The sequence below is a fragment of the Trachypithecus francoisi genome, unplaced genomic scaffold, assembly GCF_009764315.1.
Source record: "Trachypithecus francoisi isolate TF-2019V2 unplaced genomic scaffold, Tfra_2.0 Lachesis_group4, whole genome shotgun sequence".
Taxonomy (NCBI): Eukaryota; Metazoa; Chordata; class Mammalia; order Primates; family Cercopithecidae; genus Trachypithecus; species Trachypithecus francoisi.
In genome coordinates, this window is record NW_022681469.1 from 95,566,545 (window position 1) to 95,583,379 (window position 16,835).

The 16,835-nt window shown below is 39.3% G+C and overlaps 1 protein-coding gene across 1 annotated transcript in view; it reads left to right on the forward strand.

The window, feature by feature from the left end:
• STK31 (serine/threonine kinase 31) overlaps positions 1 to 15,741 on the forward strand; it is a 41,376-nt gene extending 25,635 nt beyond the window's left edge. Inside the window, exon 6 of the mRNA XM_033193177.1 lies at positions 15,448 to 15,741. Coding sequence (XP_033049068.1) covers positions 15,448 to 15,567 — 120 coding nt within the window. The 3' untranslated portion in view covers positions 15,568 to 15,741. The remainder of the gene's footprint in view (positions 1 to 15,447) is intronic.
• Positions 15,742 to 16,835: the final 1,094 nt, after the last annotated feature.

The window sequence follows — 16,835 nt, forward strand, 5'->3', positions numbered from 1 at the left end:
CCTCTTCCTCCACATCCTCTCCAGCATCTGTTGTTTCCTGACTTTTTAATGATTGCCATTCTAACTGGTGTAAGATGGTATCTCATTGTAGTTTTGATTTGCATTTCCCTAATGACTAGTGATGATGAGCTTTTTTCATATGCTTGTTAGCCACATAAATGTCTTCTTTTGAGAAGTGCCTGTTCATATCCTTTGCCCATGTTTTGGTGGTGGTGTTTTTTTCTTGTAAGTTTGTTTTAAGTTCCTTGTAGATTCTGGATATTAACCCTTTGTCAGATGGATAGATTGCAAACATTTTCTCCCATTCTGTAGGTTGCCATTCACTCTGATGGTAGTGTCTTTTGCTGTGCAGAAGCTCTTTAGTTTAATTATATCCCATTTGTCAATTTTGGCTTTTGTTGCCATTGCTTTTGGTGTTTTAGTCATGAGTCTTTGCCCGTGCCTATGTCTTGAATGGTATTGCCTGGGTTTTCTTCCAGGGTTTTTATTGTTTGGGGTTTTACATTTAAGTCTTTAATCCATCTTGAATTAATTTTTGTATAAGGTGTAAGGAAGGGGTCCAGTTTCAGTTTTCTGCATATGGCTAGCCAGTTTTCCCAGCACCATTTATTAAATAGGGAATCCTTTCCCCATTTCTTGTTTTTGTCAGGTTTGTCAAAGATCAGATGGTTGTAGATGTGTGGTGTTATTTCTGAGGCCTCTGTTCTGTTCCATTGATCTTTATATCTGTTTTGGTACCAGTAGCATGCTGTTTTGGTTACTGTAGCCTTGTAGTATAGTTTGAAGTCAAATAGTGTGATGTCTCCAGCTTTGTTCTTTTTGCTTAGGATTGTCCTGGCTATACAGGCTCTTTTTTGGTTCCATATGAAATTTAAAGTAGTTTTTTCTAGTTCTGTGAAGAAAGTCAATGGTAGTTTGATGGGAATAGTATTGAATCTATCGACTACTTTGGGCAGTATGGCCATTTTCATGGTATTGATTCTTCCTGTCCACGAGCATGGAATTGTATTTTCTGTACAGAGGGGGTTTGCTATGTTGCCTGGGCTGGTCTCAAACTTCTGGGCTCAAGCGACCCTTCGTCTTTTGGCTCCAGAGTTGCTGGGACTACAGGTGAGCCACCATGCCTTGCTAAATTAATGAATTTTAAACACATGTGACGTGTTTTAATCCACTGAAGCCATTTTTTTTTTCTTTTCGATGCACACATTATCCCTTTGAAGTCTTTTTAAATTAGCTGCTGTGTCCTTTTGACATCATAACAGATGATATTCATAATGGATAAATCACCTTTATTAAGTTTTTCATTAATCTGTGACCTAATGATTTTTGCAGCCATCCATGATTGCTGTCTGCAGCCATATTTTCATCAGGTTCTGTATTTCTTAGAAGGAAAATTCCAACTATTTGGTCATGGTGAAGCCTAGTTTGTTCAGTAAAGGCAAGATAACTTGATTCATTGCTTTTATATGTACATGTTTTCAGAAAAGTAAGTTTATTCCCTAGCATTGTCCAGTGTTGACCAGCAAAGGTTATTTGTTCTCCTTAAGTATTATTATGAACTAATGAATTTTAAACATATATGAGTGTTTTAATTCACTGCAGCCATTATTCTTTTTGATGCCCAGCTTATACTCTTTGGGAGTCTTTTGAAGTTGTTGCTCTGTCCTTTTGATGTGATTTCAATAGTCTGATAGCTTCCTTGTTTTCTGGTGTCACAAGATGTACCATGCTCATCTGTATTTCCTACTCTAATCCTGGAAGAGTTATTTCTCCAAGCTGTAGTTCTTTTCAGTGGCAAGAGGTATTTAGATACCAGACTTTGGGTGCTAGGGATGTATATAGCTATTGATTTAGTCTTTGCTTCTAGGTTATAGAATGTCTAATGGATAGGGTTAGGAAATACTAATTTTATTTTCTAATAATGCTATATTGAGATACCATTTACATACAGTAAAAATGCACAAGTGCTGTGTAGAGTTTGGTAAATTTTGACATATGTATACACGCGTCTAACCTGAATCACCCTCATCAAGATTGGCTGATAAAACTAGCATGAATCAGATATTTCACCTAGAATCAAGCTCTACCAATAATTTCAGGGACACAGTTGGTAACAAAGAGATTCCTTTGTTCCGGAGCAGGAGCCCCAGTCTCTGACCAGAGGCTAGAATGTCTGCTGTGGCTGCTGTTGCCAGGCATCAAACAATGTCTCTAAACTCTCATAAGGGTGCCATCTGTAGGATTGTGACTAGAGAGGGTGGGGCCCCTCTCAGGTGAGCAGTGTTGGTACGAAGCAGTGGGGAGGGTGTTCTACTCAAGTCTAAGTCTCACAGCAGCCTATAGCAAAGCTTTGGGTGTTGTTGCAGGTGTGCATAGGAGAGCCTGGCTTTTCTGTCCCTTCTTGGCTGGGCAGTAGCTGCAGTTAGCCTTAACTCAAGCCAAAGTTGGGGCACAGCTCAGAATTAAACTCTCAAAATGACAGTTTTGGCCCGTGCCCTGGGATACTAGGGCACCACCCAGGCGAGCAGCATGGGCAAAAAACTGTGGGAAGTGTAGTCTGATTGTGTCTCAGTTTCACAGCAGCCCATTGCAGGGTGGTGGGTATTCTATAGATATGTGTGGGGTAGCCTGGTTTCCCTGTTGGTCCTTTGCTGGGCAGTGACTGGGGCCATGTCAGCCCCAACTCAGGCCAATGGCAGGACTCAGCCCAGCATTGAACTCAGAAAATGGTGTCTTGGGCATAGGGCTGGAGAGAATGGGGCACCACCCAGCCAAGCAGCATGAGCAAGAAGGTGTAGGGAGTGCGATCTACTTATGTCTCAGTCGCAACAGCAGCTTGTAGCAGGATGACAAGTATCCTCCTGGGGGTTCATGGCATGCTTGTTCTCCTTCTCCTTTTTTGAAGCAGTACAGTGGCTGCAGCCATGTCTATAGGTCCCTGGTATCTAAACTCTTAAAGTGGCTCCCTGCTGAGGCTTCTCCAGACTTGGGTGCCTGTGGGATTCTGTGTGGATTCCTTTTCTGAAAGAATGTCTCTGTGTGATCTTTAGGCAGCTCTGTGAGGTGCGAGGCCCTAGTGGATCGAAGGTTTCTCTTATAGCCAGTGTTGTAAAAGCTTGTTTCAGAGCTCTGGGGATTTTTCTCTTACTGTTTCCCTGCATACAGTAGCCTTTCCCGGCTCTCAGCTGTTTTCCGGCTAGGCATGCTTCCTCGAACCCTCTACTTTGTTACTTCTTGGGGCTTTCTGTCTCTTCTCTGGTGAATCCAAGTGTTCATTATTAGATAATCTGTTGAAAATATGTCTACTTACTATTCTGATTCTTCCCTGTGGAGAAGGCATACGCTTATCTAGTTGGCCATCTTGATTATTTTCTCTCACTCATTCTTTATCGTTGTGGTTTGATGTGTTTCTGTAGTGGGAACATTTGATTCCTTTCTTGTTTTTACTTGCATGTTTGCTCTACTCTGTGGGTTTTATACTTTTTTTTTTTTTTTTTGAGAGAGAGTCTTGCTCTGTCACCTAGGCTGGAGTGCAATGGCACAATCTTGGCTCTCTGCAACCTCCACCTCCCGAGTTGAAGCAATTCTCCTACTTCAGCCCCCTAAGTAGCTGGGATTATAGGCGCCCACCACCACGCCCAGTTAATTTTTCTACTTTTTAGTAGAGACGGAGTTTCACTGTGTTGGCCAGGCTGGTCTCGAACTCCTGACCTCAGGTGATCCGCCTGCCTTGGCCTCCCGAAGTGGTGGGATTACAGGTGTGAGCCACCATGCCCGGCCGGGTTTTGTACTTTCATGTGTTTTTATGATCACAGATTGTCATCCTTTTCACTTCCAGGTATTGCCCTCCCTTAAGCATCTCTTGTGGGGATGATCTAGTGCTGATGAATTCCCTTAGCTTTTGCTTGCCTGGGAAAGACTACTACTTCCTCATTCATGAAAGAACTTTGCTGGATGTAGTATTCTTGACTAGCAGTTTCCTTTGAGCACTTTGAATACATCATTTCATTCTCTGCTGTAAGGATTTTACTCAGAAATTTACAGTTAGTCTGATGGGGGTTTCCTTATAATTGATGACATGCCTTTTTCCTCCTGTTTTTAGACATACCTTTGACTTTTGACAGTTTGACTATTATATGCTGGGGAGAAGACCTTTACAAATTTTATCTGTTTGGGCATCTCTGAACTTCTTTTATTTGAATGTCTAAATCTCTTGCTAGACTTGGGAAGTTTTCAGCTATTATTCAATATAAGAGGTTTTTGATTCCTTTCTTTCTCTTTTTCTGTGACATTGAAAATTCAAATATTTGTTTGCAATATGGGTGTCTTGTATGCCTTGTAGGCTTTTTTCATTCTTTTTTGTTCTTTCTTATTTTTGATTGACTGGGTTAGTTCAAAAGTCTTGTCTTCAAGTTCTGAAATTCTTTCTTCTGTTTGATCTAGTATATTTTGTTGCTGTTTATTTTGTTTTGAGGCAGAGTTTTGTTTTGTTGCCCAGGATGGAGTGCAGTGGCACAATCACAGCTCAATGCGGCCTCCAACTTCTGGGGTCAGTCAGTCCTCCTGCCTCAGCTTCCTGAGTAGCTGGGACTACAGGTGCATGCCACCATGCTGACCTAATATTTTAAATTTTTATTGGAGATGAGGTATTGCTATGTTGACCAGGCTTTTCTCAAACCCCTGAGCTCAAGTGATCCTCCTGCCTCAGCCTCCCAAAGTGCTGGGATTACAGGCGTGAGCCATCATGCCAGGCCTAGATCTAGTATATTGTTGAAGCTTTAGAATGTGTTTTGTATTTCATTCAGTGAATCCTTTAGTTCTAGGATTTCTGTTTTTTTTTTATGATGTCTATTTGATAAATTTCTCATTTATAACCTGAATTGTTTTTCTGATTTCTTTATATTATTTTTCAGAATTATCTTTTATCTGACTGAGCTTCTTTAAAATCAGTATTTTGAATTTTTAATCTAGAATTTCAAAATTTCTTTTTGATTATGATCTCTTGGTGGAGAATTACTAACTTCCTTTGGAGTTATATTTTCTTGTGTTCTCAGTTTCTTTTGTTACATTGATATTTGTGCATCAGGTGTAACAGTTGCTTCTTCCAATTTTTTGGAAATAATTTTGTAGGGGAGGACCTTTTCTTGAAGATGTACCTATGGTGTTGGTTGGGTAGGGCCCTTTGGCTTTAATTCTGGTTTCATGCAGTAGTATAGTCTTGGTATGATTCCTTTGGATGTAAACAGTCAGTGGTTTTTGTGATTTCCTCAATGGCTTAGGGTGTGGCTGTTAGTGGGGGCTGTGGAGAAGTTTTGCTGGGTACAGGAATGCCAGGTTTGCCAGTCCTCAGACCCCAGTGGTGGCAGTGCCAGGCCAAGCATGCCTGTCCTTGGTTTCCAGGACAGCATATGCTGGCACTAATGTTAGAGAGCCCAGGTTGGCCAATGCTTGGGTTTCCAGGAGTCTCGCTTGGGTGCTAGTAGCAGTAGTGGTGGGCCAGACAGGTGAGTGTGTTCTTGGGCTCCTAGGCAATGGGCACGATGTGGGTGATAGCAATGGCTTGTGTTTTCCAAGTGATCTACACTGGTGTTGGTGCTGGCTGTGATGTGCTGAGTGGGTCAGTCAGGCCGACAGCATGTGCAAGTGGATGCTAGCTGTGTTGGTAGTGCCAGGTTGGGTAGGCCTGACCTTGGGCCTTGGGGAGAAGTGTTCAGGTACCAACAGTGGACTGGGCTGGGTCATACCCAGGGCCTTGGGTGGTGTGCTCAGACACTGGTGAGAGGGGCTGTGGAGCTGGGTGGAGTGGATCTGTCCTCAGGTCCAGGTGGTGAGTGCAGACTCTGATTGTGGTAGGCAGGTGCAGGATGATGCCCAGGTTTCCAATGGAATGCTTGAGTGGGGGTGGCAGTGGCTGCTTTGCAGCCCTATCACTGGGGAGGGTGAGGTTACTTTTAGTGGCAGCAGATGTATGGAGGTGGCCGTTGAACACGTACTTTGCTCTTACATTTGCTCCAGTGGTGGCAGTTTGCAAGGGCAGCAGCTGCAGGTGGAAAAGTTTGTCTTTTGGGTGTGTGAAAATGTGCGGCAGCTTTGCTGCTTAGGGCAGCAGTGTCACTGTAAAAGGCTCACAGTTTGACACTGGTGGCAGCAGCAGCTAGCATTGTCTCAGGTTCTGGGTTGGGTAGCCCGCCCTTGGATCATGTGCAGATGCGTGGCTGCCCCTCTGCTCATGGAGTTGGGGTTCCTGCCAGTGACTTGCAGTTTGGCCTCAGATATGGCAGCAGCTAGCAGCAGTGGTGGTTGTGAGATGGGCTAGCCTTTCCTCTTGGTCCGTGAAAATGCATGGCTGCCCTTCTTGGGGGTAGAGTGGCTGCCAGTGGCTTGTGTTTTGATTGTGTGGCAACAGCAGCCAGTAGTGGTGGTGGCAGCAAGTAGGATAGCATTTCCTCAGAGCCATCAATATGTATGGCTGTTCCTCTGCGAACGGGGTTGCTGCCAGTGGCTCCTACGTCTTCACTGGTACTTGCAGTCAGCTGCAGTGGTGGCTGTGGGCAGGAGATGTCAGCTTTGCTCCAGGGTTGTGGAGTTGTATGGGATGTTGGACCCTAGACCAGGATGCAGTCTAGTTGGGATTGGGCACGCAAAATGGCAGCGTGCTGTAGTTACTTAGGATTGGGGGATGGTTGTATGGAACACAACATGAGCTCCCTGTATGGAGCAATATAGTTGTGTAGTCTCTGGGTAGCTCTCTGTGTCTCAGAGCACATGAGGATCAAAGGTCCCTTTCGGGGCTAGGATTGCAGGAGTTTGCAGTGAGAATATGGGCCACTGGGGTCTCTCATTTACCCCTTCTCTGCATTGAGGAGCCTGTCCAGGCTCCCAGCCAAGAAGGCTGCTTCCCTTCTTTCTCCTTCCTTGCTTTATGTGTTTCCTGTCACTTCTCTGTTGAAGTCTCATTTCTCTCTTAGATGATCTATTTGAAGTGTGATTATCTACTTGTTATTTTGGCTCTTTTTTCAGGAGAAGGCAAATACCAGTGGCCTCTAGTGAGTCATCTTGAAGCCCCTCTCTGAAATAATTTATTCTAACAAACATGTTTTTTTGTGTTGTATTTATTGTATACTGTATCTTTACAATAAAGTAATCTAGAGAAGGAAACATATTAAGAAAGTCGTAAGGAAGAAGAAATGTATTTACTCTTTATTAAGTCTTAATTCTCATTGTCTTCATGTTGAGTAGACTGAGGGTTGGTCTTGTCTCACAGGTGACAGAGATGGAAGAGGTGGAGGGATAAATAAGTTAAAATTATTTATTAAAATTTAATAAGTTGAAATTATTTATTTAATTTTATATTAATACTAACTTAAAATTATTTAACTTATTTAAAAATAAGTTAAAATTAAAATTATTTTAAAATAAATTAAAATTTTTACTTATTTTTTTTTTTTCAATAAGTTATACAAGGTATACAGACAGGCATACCTTGTGTAACTTATTGAGAAAAATCTGTTAGTAAGTGGACCTATGCAGTTCAAACCTGTGTTGTTCAAGCATCAACTGTGTTTCTTTTCATACATTGTTGGATTCAATTTTCTAATTTTTTGGAAGGTTTTTACATACATGTTCATGACATATATTGGTTTGTGTCTTTCTTTTTTTGTAATGCTGTTTTCTGCTTTCAGTATTAGGGTGATGCTGGCCTCATGGAATGAGTTTGGAAGTATTTCCTCTGCTTCTATTCAATGACAGAGAGTTGGTATAGTTTTTTCCTTAAATGTTTGGTAGAATTTACCAGTGAAGTTATATAGGCCTGACACTTTCTGTTTTGGAAGCTTATTAATGGTTGATTCAGTTTTAAAAATAGAAATAAATCTGTTCAGATTATTTTTGTGTGAGTTTTGGCAGATGATGTCTTTCAAAGAATTAGTTCATTTAATCTAGGTTATCAAATTTGTGGGCCTTGAGTTGTTCATAATATTTTTAATTTTACATTTTTATATTTAATGTTAATGTTTTACATTGGATCTGTACTGATGCCCTCTTTCATTTCTGATACTGGCAATTTGTGTCCTCTGTCTTTTTTTTTCTTAATTAGCCCGGTTATAGTGTTACCAATTTTATTCATCTTTTCAAAGTATCAGCTTTTGGTTTTGTTGATTTTTTTTCCTCTTGATTTCCTGTTTTCAGATCGATTGATTTATAGTTTCCTGTTTTTGCATATTTAAGATTTAATTTGCTGTTCTTTTTATGTTTCCTAAGGCGCAAACTTAGATTATTAATATTAGTTTTTTTTTCACTTCTGATATATATGCATTTCAATGCTGTTAATTTTTGTCAATGCACTGCCTATGCTACATTCTACAAATTTTGGTAAGTTGTATTTTTATCTTGAAAGTATTTTTAAATTTTTCATGAGATTTCTTCTTTGACTCATGTGTTATTAGTAATGTTGTTTAATCCTTACATGTTTTGAGATTTTTTTTTCAATTATCTTTCTGTTATTGATTTCTAGCTTATTCTACTGTGGCCTAAAAGCAGACATTGTACGGTTTCTATTCCTTTAACTGTTAAGGTGTATTTTGTGGCCCAGAATGTGGTGGTGTATTTTGGTGAATCTTCCATATGATCTTGACAGGAATGTAGATTCTGCTGTTGTTGGATGAACTATAGTTCACCCTTGAATGTGAGTTTGAACTACAAGGGTCCACTTATATGTGGATATTTTAAATAAAAGTTACACCAGTTATGCCTGCCCCTCCTGCCTCCCCTTCCACTTTTTCCTTCTCTGCCATTGGTGAGACAGGAATACCAACCTCTCGTCTTCCTCTTTTTCCTCAGCCTGCTCAATGTGAAGATGATGGAGGATGAAGACCTTAATGATGATCCACTTCCATTTAATGAGTAGTAAATATATCTTCTCTTCTTTATGCTTTTCCTTATATTTTCTTTTTTCTGGCTTACTTTACTGTGAGAATACTGTGTATAATACATATAACATACAGAATACTTGCTAAGTGATGGCTTGTCTTATCAGTAAAGCTTCTGGTCAACAGTAGGCTATTAGTAAGTAGGTTTCTGTGGAATCAAAAGCTACACATAGATTTTCAAGACTCTGGGGGTTAACACCCCTAACACTTGCTTTGTTCAAGAGTCAGCTGTAGTCTGTAGATGTTAATTATCCACTGTAGACTATGGATGTTAGTTATATCCAATTTATTGGTATTGAGTTCAAATGTATCTTTACTGATTTTTCCGTGGTAGATCTGTCCACTTCTGATAGAGGGATGTTGAAGTCTCCAACTATAATACTAGATTTATTTATTTCTCCTTGCAGTTCTGTTAGTCTTTGAGTCATATATTTTGATGCTCTATTATTAGGCACATACAGAGAATTGACCCCTTTATCATTGTTTAGTGTTCCTCTTTATCCCTGAAAACTTTTCTTGCTTTGAAGTCTACTCTGTGTGAAATTAGTGTAGCTCCTAGTGTTTAGTACCTATGTTAATTTGTTTCCCTTTGATTAGTGTTAGCATGGTATATTTTTCTTCATCTGTTTAATTTAATTTTATTGATTTTTTTGAGACGGGGTCTTACTCTGTCACCCAGACTGGAGTGCAGCGGTGCAATCATGGCACATTGCAACCTTGAACTCCTCTCAAGGATAGCTCAAGCTATCCTCCTCCTGCCCCAGCCTCCTGAGTAGCTTGGACTACGGGCATGCACCACTATGCCTGGCATTTTTTTTTTTTAAGAGATGGGGTCTTGACATGTTTTCCAGACAGGTCTTGAACTCCTGGTCTTCAGCAGTTCTCCAGCCTCACCCTCCCAAAGTGTTGGGATGACAGGTGTGAGTCACTATGCCTGACCAGATTTACTTTTAATCTGTAGGTATCTTTATATTTAAAGTAGGTTCCGGTAGACAGTGTGTATTTGAATCTTGCTTTTTCATCCATTCTGACAGTCCGTCTTTTAACTGGTGTATTTAGACCAGTGGTCCCCAACCTTTTTGGCACCAGGGACCAGTTTCATTGAAGACAGTTTTTCCAGGAGGGAGGTTAGGGGTTTTGGGTGAAACTGTTTCACCTCAGATCATCAGGCATTAATTAGATTCTCATAAGGAGCGTGCAACCTAGATCTCTCATGTGTGCGTTTCACAATAGGGTTTGCGCTCCTATGAGACTGTAATGCCGCCGCTGATATGACAGGTGGCGAAGCTCAGGCGGTGATTCTTGCTCACCTGCTACTCACCTGCTGTATGACCCAGTTCTTACCAGGCCATGGACCCTACCAGTTCATGGCCTAGAGGTTGGGGACCCCTGATCTAGACCGTTGACATTTAAAGTGATTATTGATGTGGTTGCATTGGATTAAGATCTATCTGATGGTCTTGCTTGTTCTTTTGTCTTCCACTTTTTTTCTCTTTTTTTGTGCTTTAATTGAGCATTTTATATGATTCTGTTTTTTGTTATTTCTTAGCATGTCAGTTATACTTTTTAAAAAAATGTTTTTGAGTGGTTTCTCTAGTGTTTGCAGTATACATTTACAATTAATTCAGGCCCACTTTCAAGTAACACTGTATCACTTAATGGGTAGTGTGAGCACCTTATTATAAGAAAATAATCCTAATTCCTCCCTCTTACTCCTTGTGTTGTTGATGTCTTTTATTTCACTTATATATAATGATGTGTAAGCATATATATGTACATATAAACATATATAATCAAATACATTGTTGCTATTATTTTTTAAGAAACTATTTTCTGTCAGATCAATTGAGAATAAAAGTTTATATTTTACCTTCACTTATTCCTGCTTTGATGCTCTTCCTTCTTTATGTGGAGACAAATTTCTGACCTATATTGTTTTTCTTCTCTTTAAAGAACATATTTTAACATTTCTTTCAAGAAAGGTCTACCAGTCACATAGTCCCTCCTTTTTTTTTTCCTCTAAGTCTTTTATTTCATCTTTGCTTTTCCAGGATGATTTAGGACACAGAGTTCTAGGTTGGTGACTTTTCTTTGTTCAACGCTTTAAATATTTCACTCCATTCTCTACTTCCTTGCATGCTTGCCAAGGAGATGTTATATTCGTTTTCATTGCTGTAAAGGAATATCTGAGACTGACTGTAAAGAAAAGAGGTTTATATTGGCTCATGGTTTTGCAGGCTATATAGAAAACATGGTGCCAGAATCTGCTTCTGGTAAGGGCCTTAAGAAGCTTACCGTCCTGGCTGAAGGCAAAGGGGAGCCAGCTTATCACATGGGGAGAGAGGGAGCAAGGAGAGGGGAGCAAGGGAGGGAAGGGGTCACTCCTAACCAAATCTCGTGTGAACTGAGTGAGAACTCACCACCAAGAGGATGGTGCTAAGCCGTCCATGAGGGATCTGCCCCATGAACCAGTACCTCCCACTAGGCCCCACCTCTAACACTGGAGATTACATTTAAACATGAGATTTGGAGGGACCAAACATCCAAAGTATATCAGATGTTGAATATAATTCTTACTTTTACTCCTCTATAGGTAAGCTGTTTTTTGCCCTCTGGCTTCTTTGAGGATTCTTTCTTTATCTTTGATTTTCTGTAGTTTGAAAATGATATGTTTAGTTTTATTATTATTATTATTTGCATTCATTCAGCTTAGTAGTCTTTGAGCTTCCTGGATCCATGTTTTGGTTTAGGAAAATTCTCAGTCAGTATCGTTTTAGGTATTTCTTTTCCTTTTGGCATTCTCATTACTCATATGTTACATGATTTGTAGTTGTCCCACAATTCTTAGGTCTTCTGTTGTTTCTTTTGAGTCTGTTGTCATTGCTTCTCAGTTTTGGGCATTTCATTGAAGGCATTTTTGATTTCTGTTACAGTGTTTTGATACCTAACACTTCTTTTTGGTTCATTCTTAGGATTTCCATCTCTTTGCTTACATTGCCCATCTGTTGTTACTACATGCTATCTATTTTCTCCATTATAATACATAGCATATTAATCATAGTTGTTTTAAATTCATTGTCTGATAATTCCAATATCCCTTCCACATCTGGTTCTGAGTTTTTCTTTAGTTTATAATTTTTTCTTTTTCTTTTTCTTTTTCTTTTTTTTTTTTTTTTTGGTTTGAGACAGGGTCTTGTCCTGTTGTCTAGTCTGGAATGCAGTGGTGTGATCTTGGCTCACTGCAACCTCCACCTCCTGGACTCACGTGATCCTCCCACCTCAGCCTCCTGAGTGGGAGGCTGAGACTACAGATGTGCACCACCATGCCTGGCTAATTTTTGCACTTTTTTTTTTTTTTTTGGTAGAGACCATTTTGTCATGTCGCCCAGGCTGGTCTTGAACTCCCGGGCTCAAGCAATTCACCCACCTCAGCCTCCCAAAGTGCTGGAATTACAGGCATTAGCCACTGTGCCTGGCTGTAATTTTTTCTTGATAACTGTATATGATACATCAGGTAAAAAAGCAATTGGTTTAAATATGTCTTTAATAATGTAGTTGTAAGATATTCGGGGAAGTGATGTGTTGTATAGTCCTGTGATTAGGTCTCAGTCTTTTTGTGAGTCTACGCCTCTGGCCTGTGAATTGAATTCACAAGCGTTTCTCATTTTTTTCCTCCCCCTTTAGGTGGGATAGGATGGCTAGAATAGGATGGAATTGGGTATTTACCTCCTCCCATGTGGAAGGATAATGCTGGCTGGAGTTGGATATTTCCTTCCCCCAGGTCGGGTAGGCTTTGGTGAAACCTCAGCAGGTTAGGCTGTGGTTAACTGGTTTCTTTTCAGGGTAGATCTTATTAAGAAGTACATAGTGCTCTGGGATATTTCAAAATGAACGGTTTGTTTTCCCCTCTCACTGCTGGAAGCATGAGGGGATTTTACTGCAATGATATGTATGATACTGTATTTACTGTGAGAACCTGATCTAACTCCTGGAGGTAAAACTCACAAAAGCATGGGGGCCCCCATGACTAGATGCCCCTGGAGCTTTCAGCTGTCAGTCTTGCCCACACCTAGTTTCCAGCAGTTTGTCAGCAGTCCAGATTTTCCTCTCTAGGCATTGCTTCCTGTAGAAATTTCTGTTTCAGTATGTTGTGATTCTCTGTATCCCTATCTGTCTAATTTTAGAAGTAGCGGTTTTCCCCATGACCCTACCTATCTCACCTTTTCTTACAGATCTGAGAAAAGTTGTTGATTTTCACTTTGTTCAGCTTTTTAATGTGTTAGGATGGCATAGTGACTTCCAGGCTCCTTACATGTGAAACCAGAACCTGAAGTCCCCCATATTATTGTTTTAAATCTTTTGTTTTTTTATAATGTACTTTTAGAGATAAATATTTCTTTCTAAGCATTGCTTTATTTACAAACCACAAATTTTGATCTGTTTTGTTTATTATTTAGTGAAGCATATTTAAAACATTTCCTTGTGACTCCTGTTTTGAACTATGAACTATTTAGAAGCATGTGCTTAATTTCCACAAATTTGAAGATTTCCCCAATATATATTTTATTTTTTTCTTGGTACATAGTATTTGTATATATTTACTGGTGTATGTGTGATATTTTGTCATATGCCTGGAATGTATAATGATCAGGTGTAGGTATTTAGGATATCGATCACCACAAGGATTTGTCATTTCTCTGTGTTGGGAACATTTCAAGACCTCTCTTCTTGCTATTTTGAAATATACAATACATCGTTAACTATAGTCATCTGCTATCGAACATTAGAACTTACCCTTCTATCTGACTGCATGTTTGTACTTATTAACCAACCTCTCTTTATTCTTCTGTCCCTAAGACACCCTTCCTAGCCTCTGGTATCTATCATTCCACTCTCTACCTCCATGAGATCAACTTTTTTAGCTCCTACATATTAACAAGAATGTAAAATATTTGTCTTTCTGTGCCTGTTTAACAGAATAACATCCAGTTCCATCCATGTAGCTGCAAATGACAGGATTTCATTCATTTTTGTGGCTGAATAATATTCCATTGTATATATACTGCATTTTCTTGATCCATTGATGGACACTTAGGTTGATTCCATGTCTTTGATATTGTGATAGTGCTACAATAAACTTAGGAGTGCATGTTAATTCCTTTCTTTTGGATAAATACTCAGTGGTCCCCACAATAGATTTTGTTACTGATTTCTAATTTAATTTTATTGATATCAGAGAGCATACTCTGGTTTCAGTTCTTTTAAATTTATTGACATTTGTTTCATTACCCAGCATATGGTCTGTCTGGAAATGTTTCATTCATTTTTAAAAGTTATGTGTATCCTGTAAGTTGTTGGGTGGAGTGTTTTATAAATATTAGGCTGAATTGCTTGATAGTGGGCTTCAAGTCTTTTAGACCCTGACAGATTCTCTCTCTACTTGTTCAATCAACTACTGAGAGAGAAGTATTGAAATCTAAATATTATTGTAGTTTTGTCTGTTTTATTCCCTTTTGTTCTATCAGATTTTGTGATTTTTAAAAAAAAAAACTGGTATTATGCAAGTATACATTTAGAATTGTTGGATCTTTTTGATGAATTGACCCGTTTATCTTTATGAAATGTCTCTCTTTATTGCTTAGAAAATACTCCTGTGCCAAAGGGAGTTGTTGCTTGACATTAATACAGGCATATTTGCATATAGTATTTTTATTTGAAGTTCCTAGAGCAGTCAAATCTCTAGGGACCCAAAGTTGAATGGTGGTTTCCAGCGGCTTGGGGGAAGGGAGATAGGGAATAGTGTTTGATAGATACAGAGGTTTTAATTAGGAAAGATGAAAAAGTTCTGGAGATGGATGGTGCTGATGATTACACAACAATATGAATGTACCTAATATAACAGAACTATACATTTTAAAATGGTTAAAATGATACATTTTATGTTACATATATTTTACCACAATTAAAAAAAAGACATAGCACCAAAAAAAGATGAATGAATAAATTCCAAAATGCTGTGCCAAGAGTGATATAATATATAGTTTGCTTAGATTCATTAAAGCTTTCATTCTTTATTTAATTGAAGCAGTTAAAAATAAATATTAATTTGAAATAAAAAGCAGCTGGATTCTATTTTATTCAAATTTGGAAACTTTTTTTTTTTTTTTTTTTTGAGACAGAATCTGACTTTGTCCTAGGCTAGAGTGCTGTGGCACAATCTCGACTCACTGCAACCTTTGCTTCCCTACCTCTGGCCATCCTCTCACCTTAGCCTCCTAAGTAGCTAAGACTACAGGCACGCACCACCACACCCATGTATTTTTTTGTAGAGATGGGGTTTTGTCATGTTGTCCAGGCTAGTCTCAAACTTTTGAGCTCAAGCCATCCGCCCTCCCTGGCCTCCAAAAGTGTTGGAATTACAGGCGTGAGCCACTATGTCCAGCCAAAAATTATTTAAATTATAGCAGAAATACAGTTTCCTATTTGGGTCTCACTAGGATGTGTTTATTCTTTGTTTCAGCAAGAGAAAGCAGCTGCTGTGGATTTGACTAATCACTTAGAAAGCACTCTGAAGACCTGTATAGATACCAGAATGAAAAATCTGGCAGCTAAGATGGAAATACTGAAAGAAATGAGGTAAAAAGCATATTTTTCAGAAGGATATTTTAAACTAATTGTTAATCAGTGGTGCTTTGTTTAAATTGTATGCCTGCCATTTTTGCTTTAAAATTTAACCTTTGTATTTTTATGACTTCAAGGAGAGAAATTAAAGATAGTTGTTTCTGAGATGAATTTTACACTGTTTTTGTCAGTTTTCTGTTGTCACTGCTTGGAGCTATAGTGTTCTAAGGTCATAACTGAGACTGAAATGGAAAAAACAGCAACATAGCTTTTAAGTGATACTTTGATGGGAAACTGCCATATCCAGTTATTTTGCTTGGGATTATTTTCAGGAGTATACCCCGTCCTTGAATAACGTGTTTTCATTCAACATTATTTCATTATAACATTGAAGAAGAAAATCAGTTCCTAGCTGGAGCCCCACTGTCTGTGTGGAATTTGCACATTCTCTCCATATTTGGGTGGTTTTCTTGGAATACTGTGGTTTTCTCTCACATCGCACTTAGGTGAATTGGTGTGTCTGTATTGCCCCAGTATGAGTGAGTGTGGATGAGCGTGAGTGTGTCCTGCAGTGTAATGGTGTCATGCCCAGGTTTGGTTCCCACCTTAATGCTCTGAGCTGCTGAGATAGTTGTGGCCACCTGTGACGCCTGGATTGGAGTAAGCGGGTTGGAAAATGAATGAGTGAATGAATATATACAAATTATCATAAAACAAAAATTGGTAAAGTATGTAAGAATCATACAGAAGCCTTTGCAATAAACAATGTGGCATGAAAGCATTCAGTGAGCCCACTGTATTTGTTATTGTTTGTTTTTGAACCTGTGGTGGTAGGGGGTGCTTCTTACAATTTTCGCTTTGCAAACATTTATTCCTTGATTTAACCCTACTGTCACCCACTCATTCACCAGAGTTTGGGTAAATAATTATCTTAGTTTTTTTTTTTTTTTTTCCATTATACTTTAAGTTCTAGGGTACATGTGCACAATGTGCAGGTTTGTTACATATGTATACATGTGCCATGTTGGTGTGCTGCACCCATTAACTCGTCATTTACATTAGGTATATCTCCTAATTCTATCCCTCCCCCCCCACAATAGGACCCTGTGTATGATGCTCCCCTTCCTGTGTCCAAGTGATCTCATTGTTCAATTCCCACCTCTGAGTGAGAACATGCGGTATTTGGTTTTCTGTTCTTGCGATAGTTTGCTAAGAATGATGGTTTCCAGCTGCATCCACGTCCCTACAAAGGACACGAACTCATCGTTTTTTATGGCTGCATAGTAT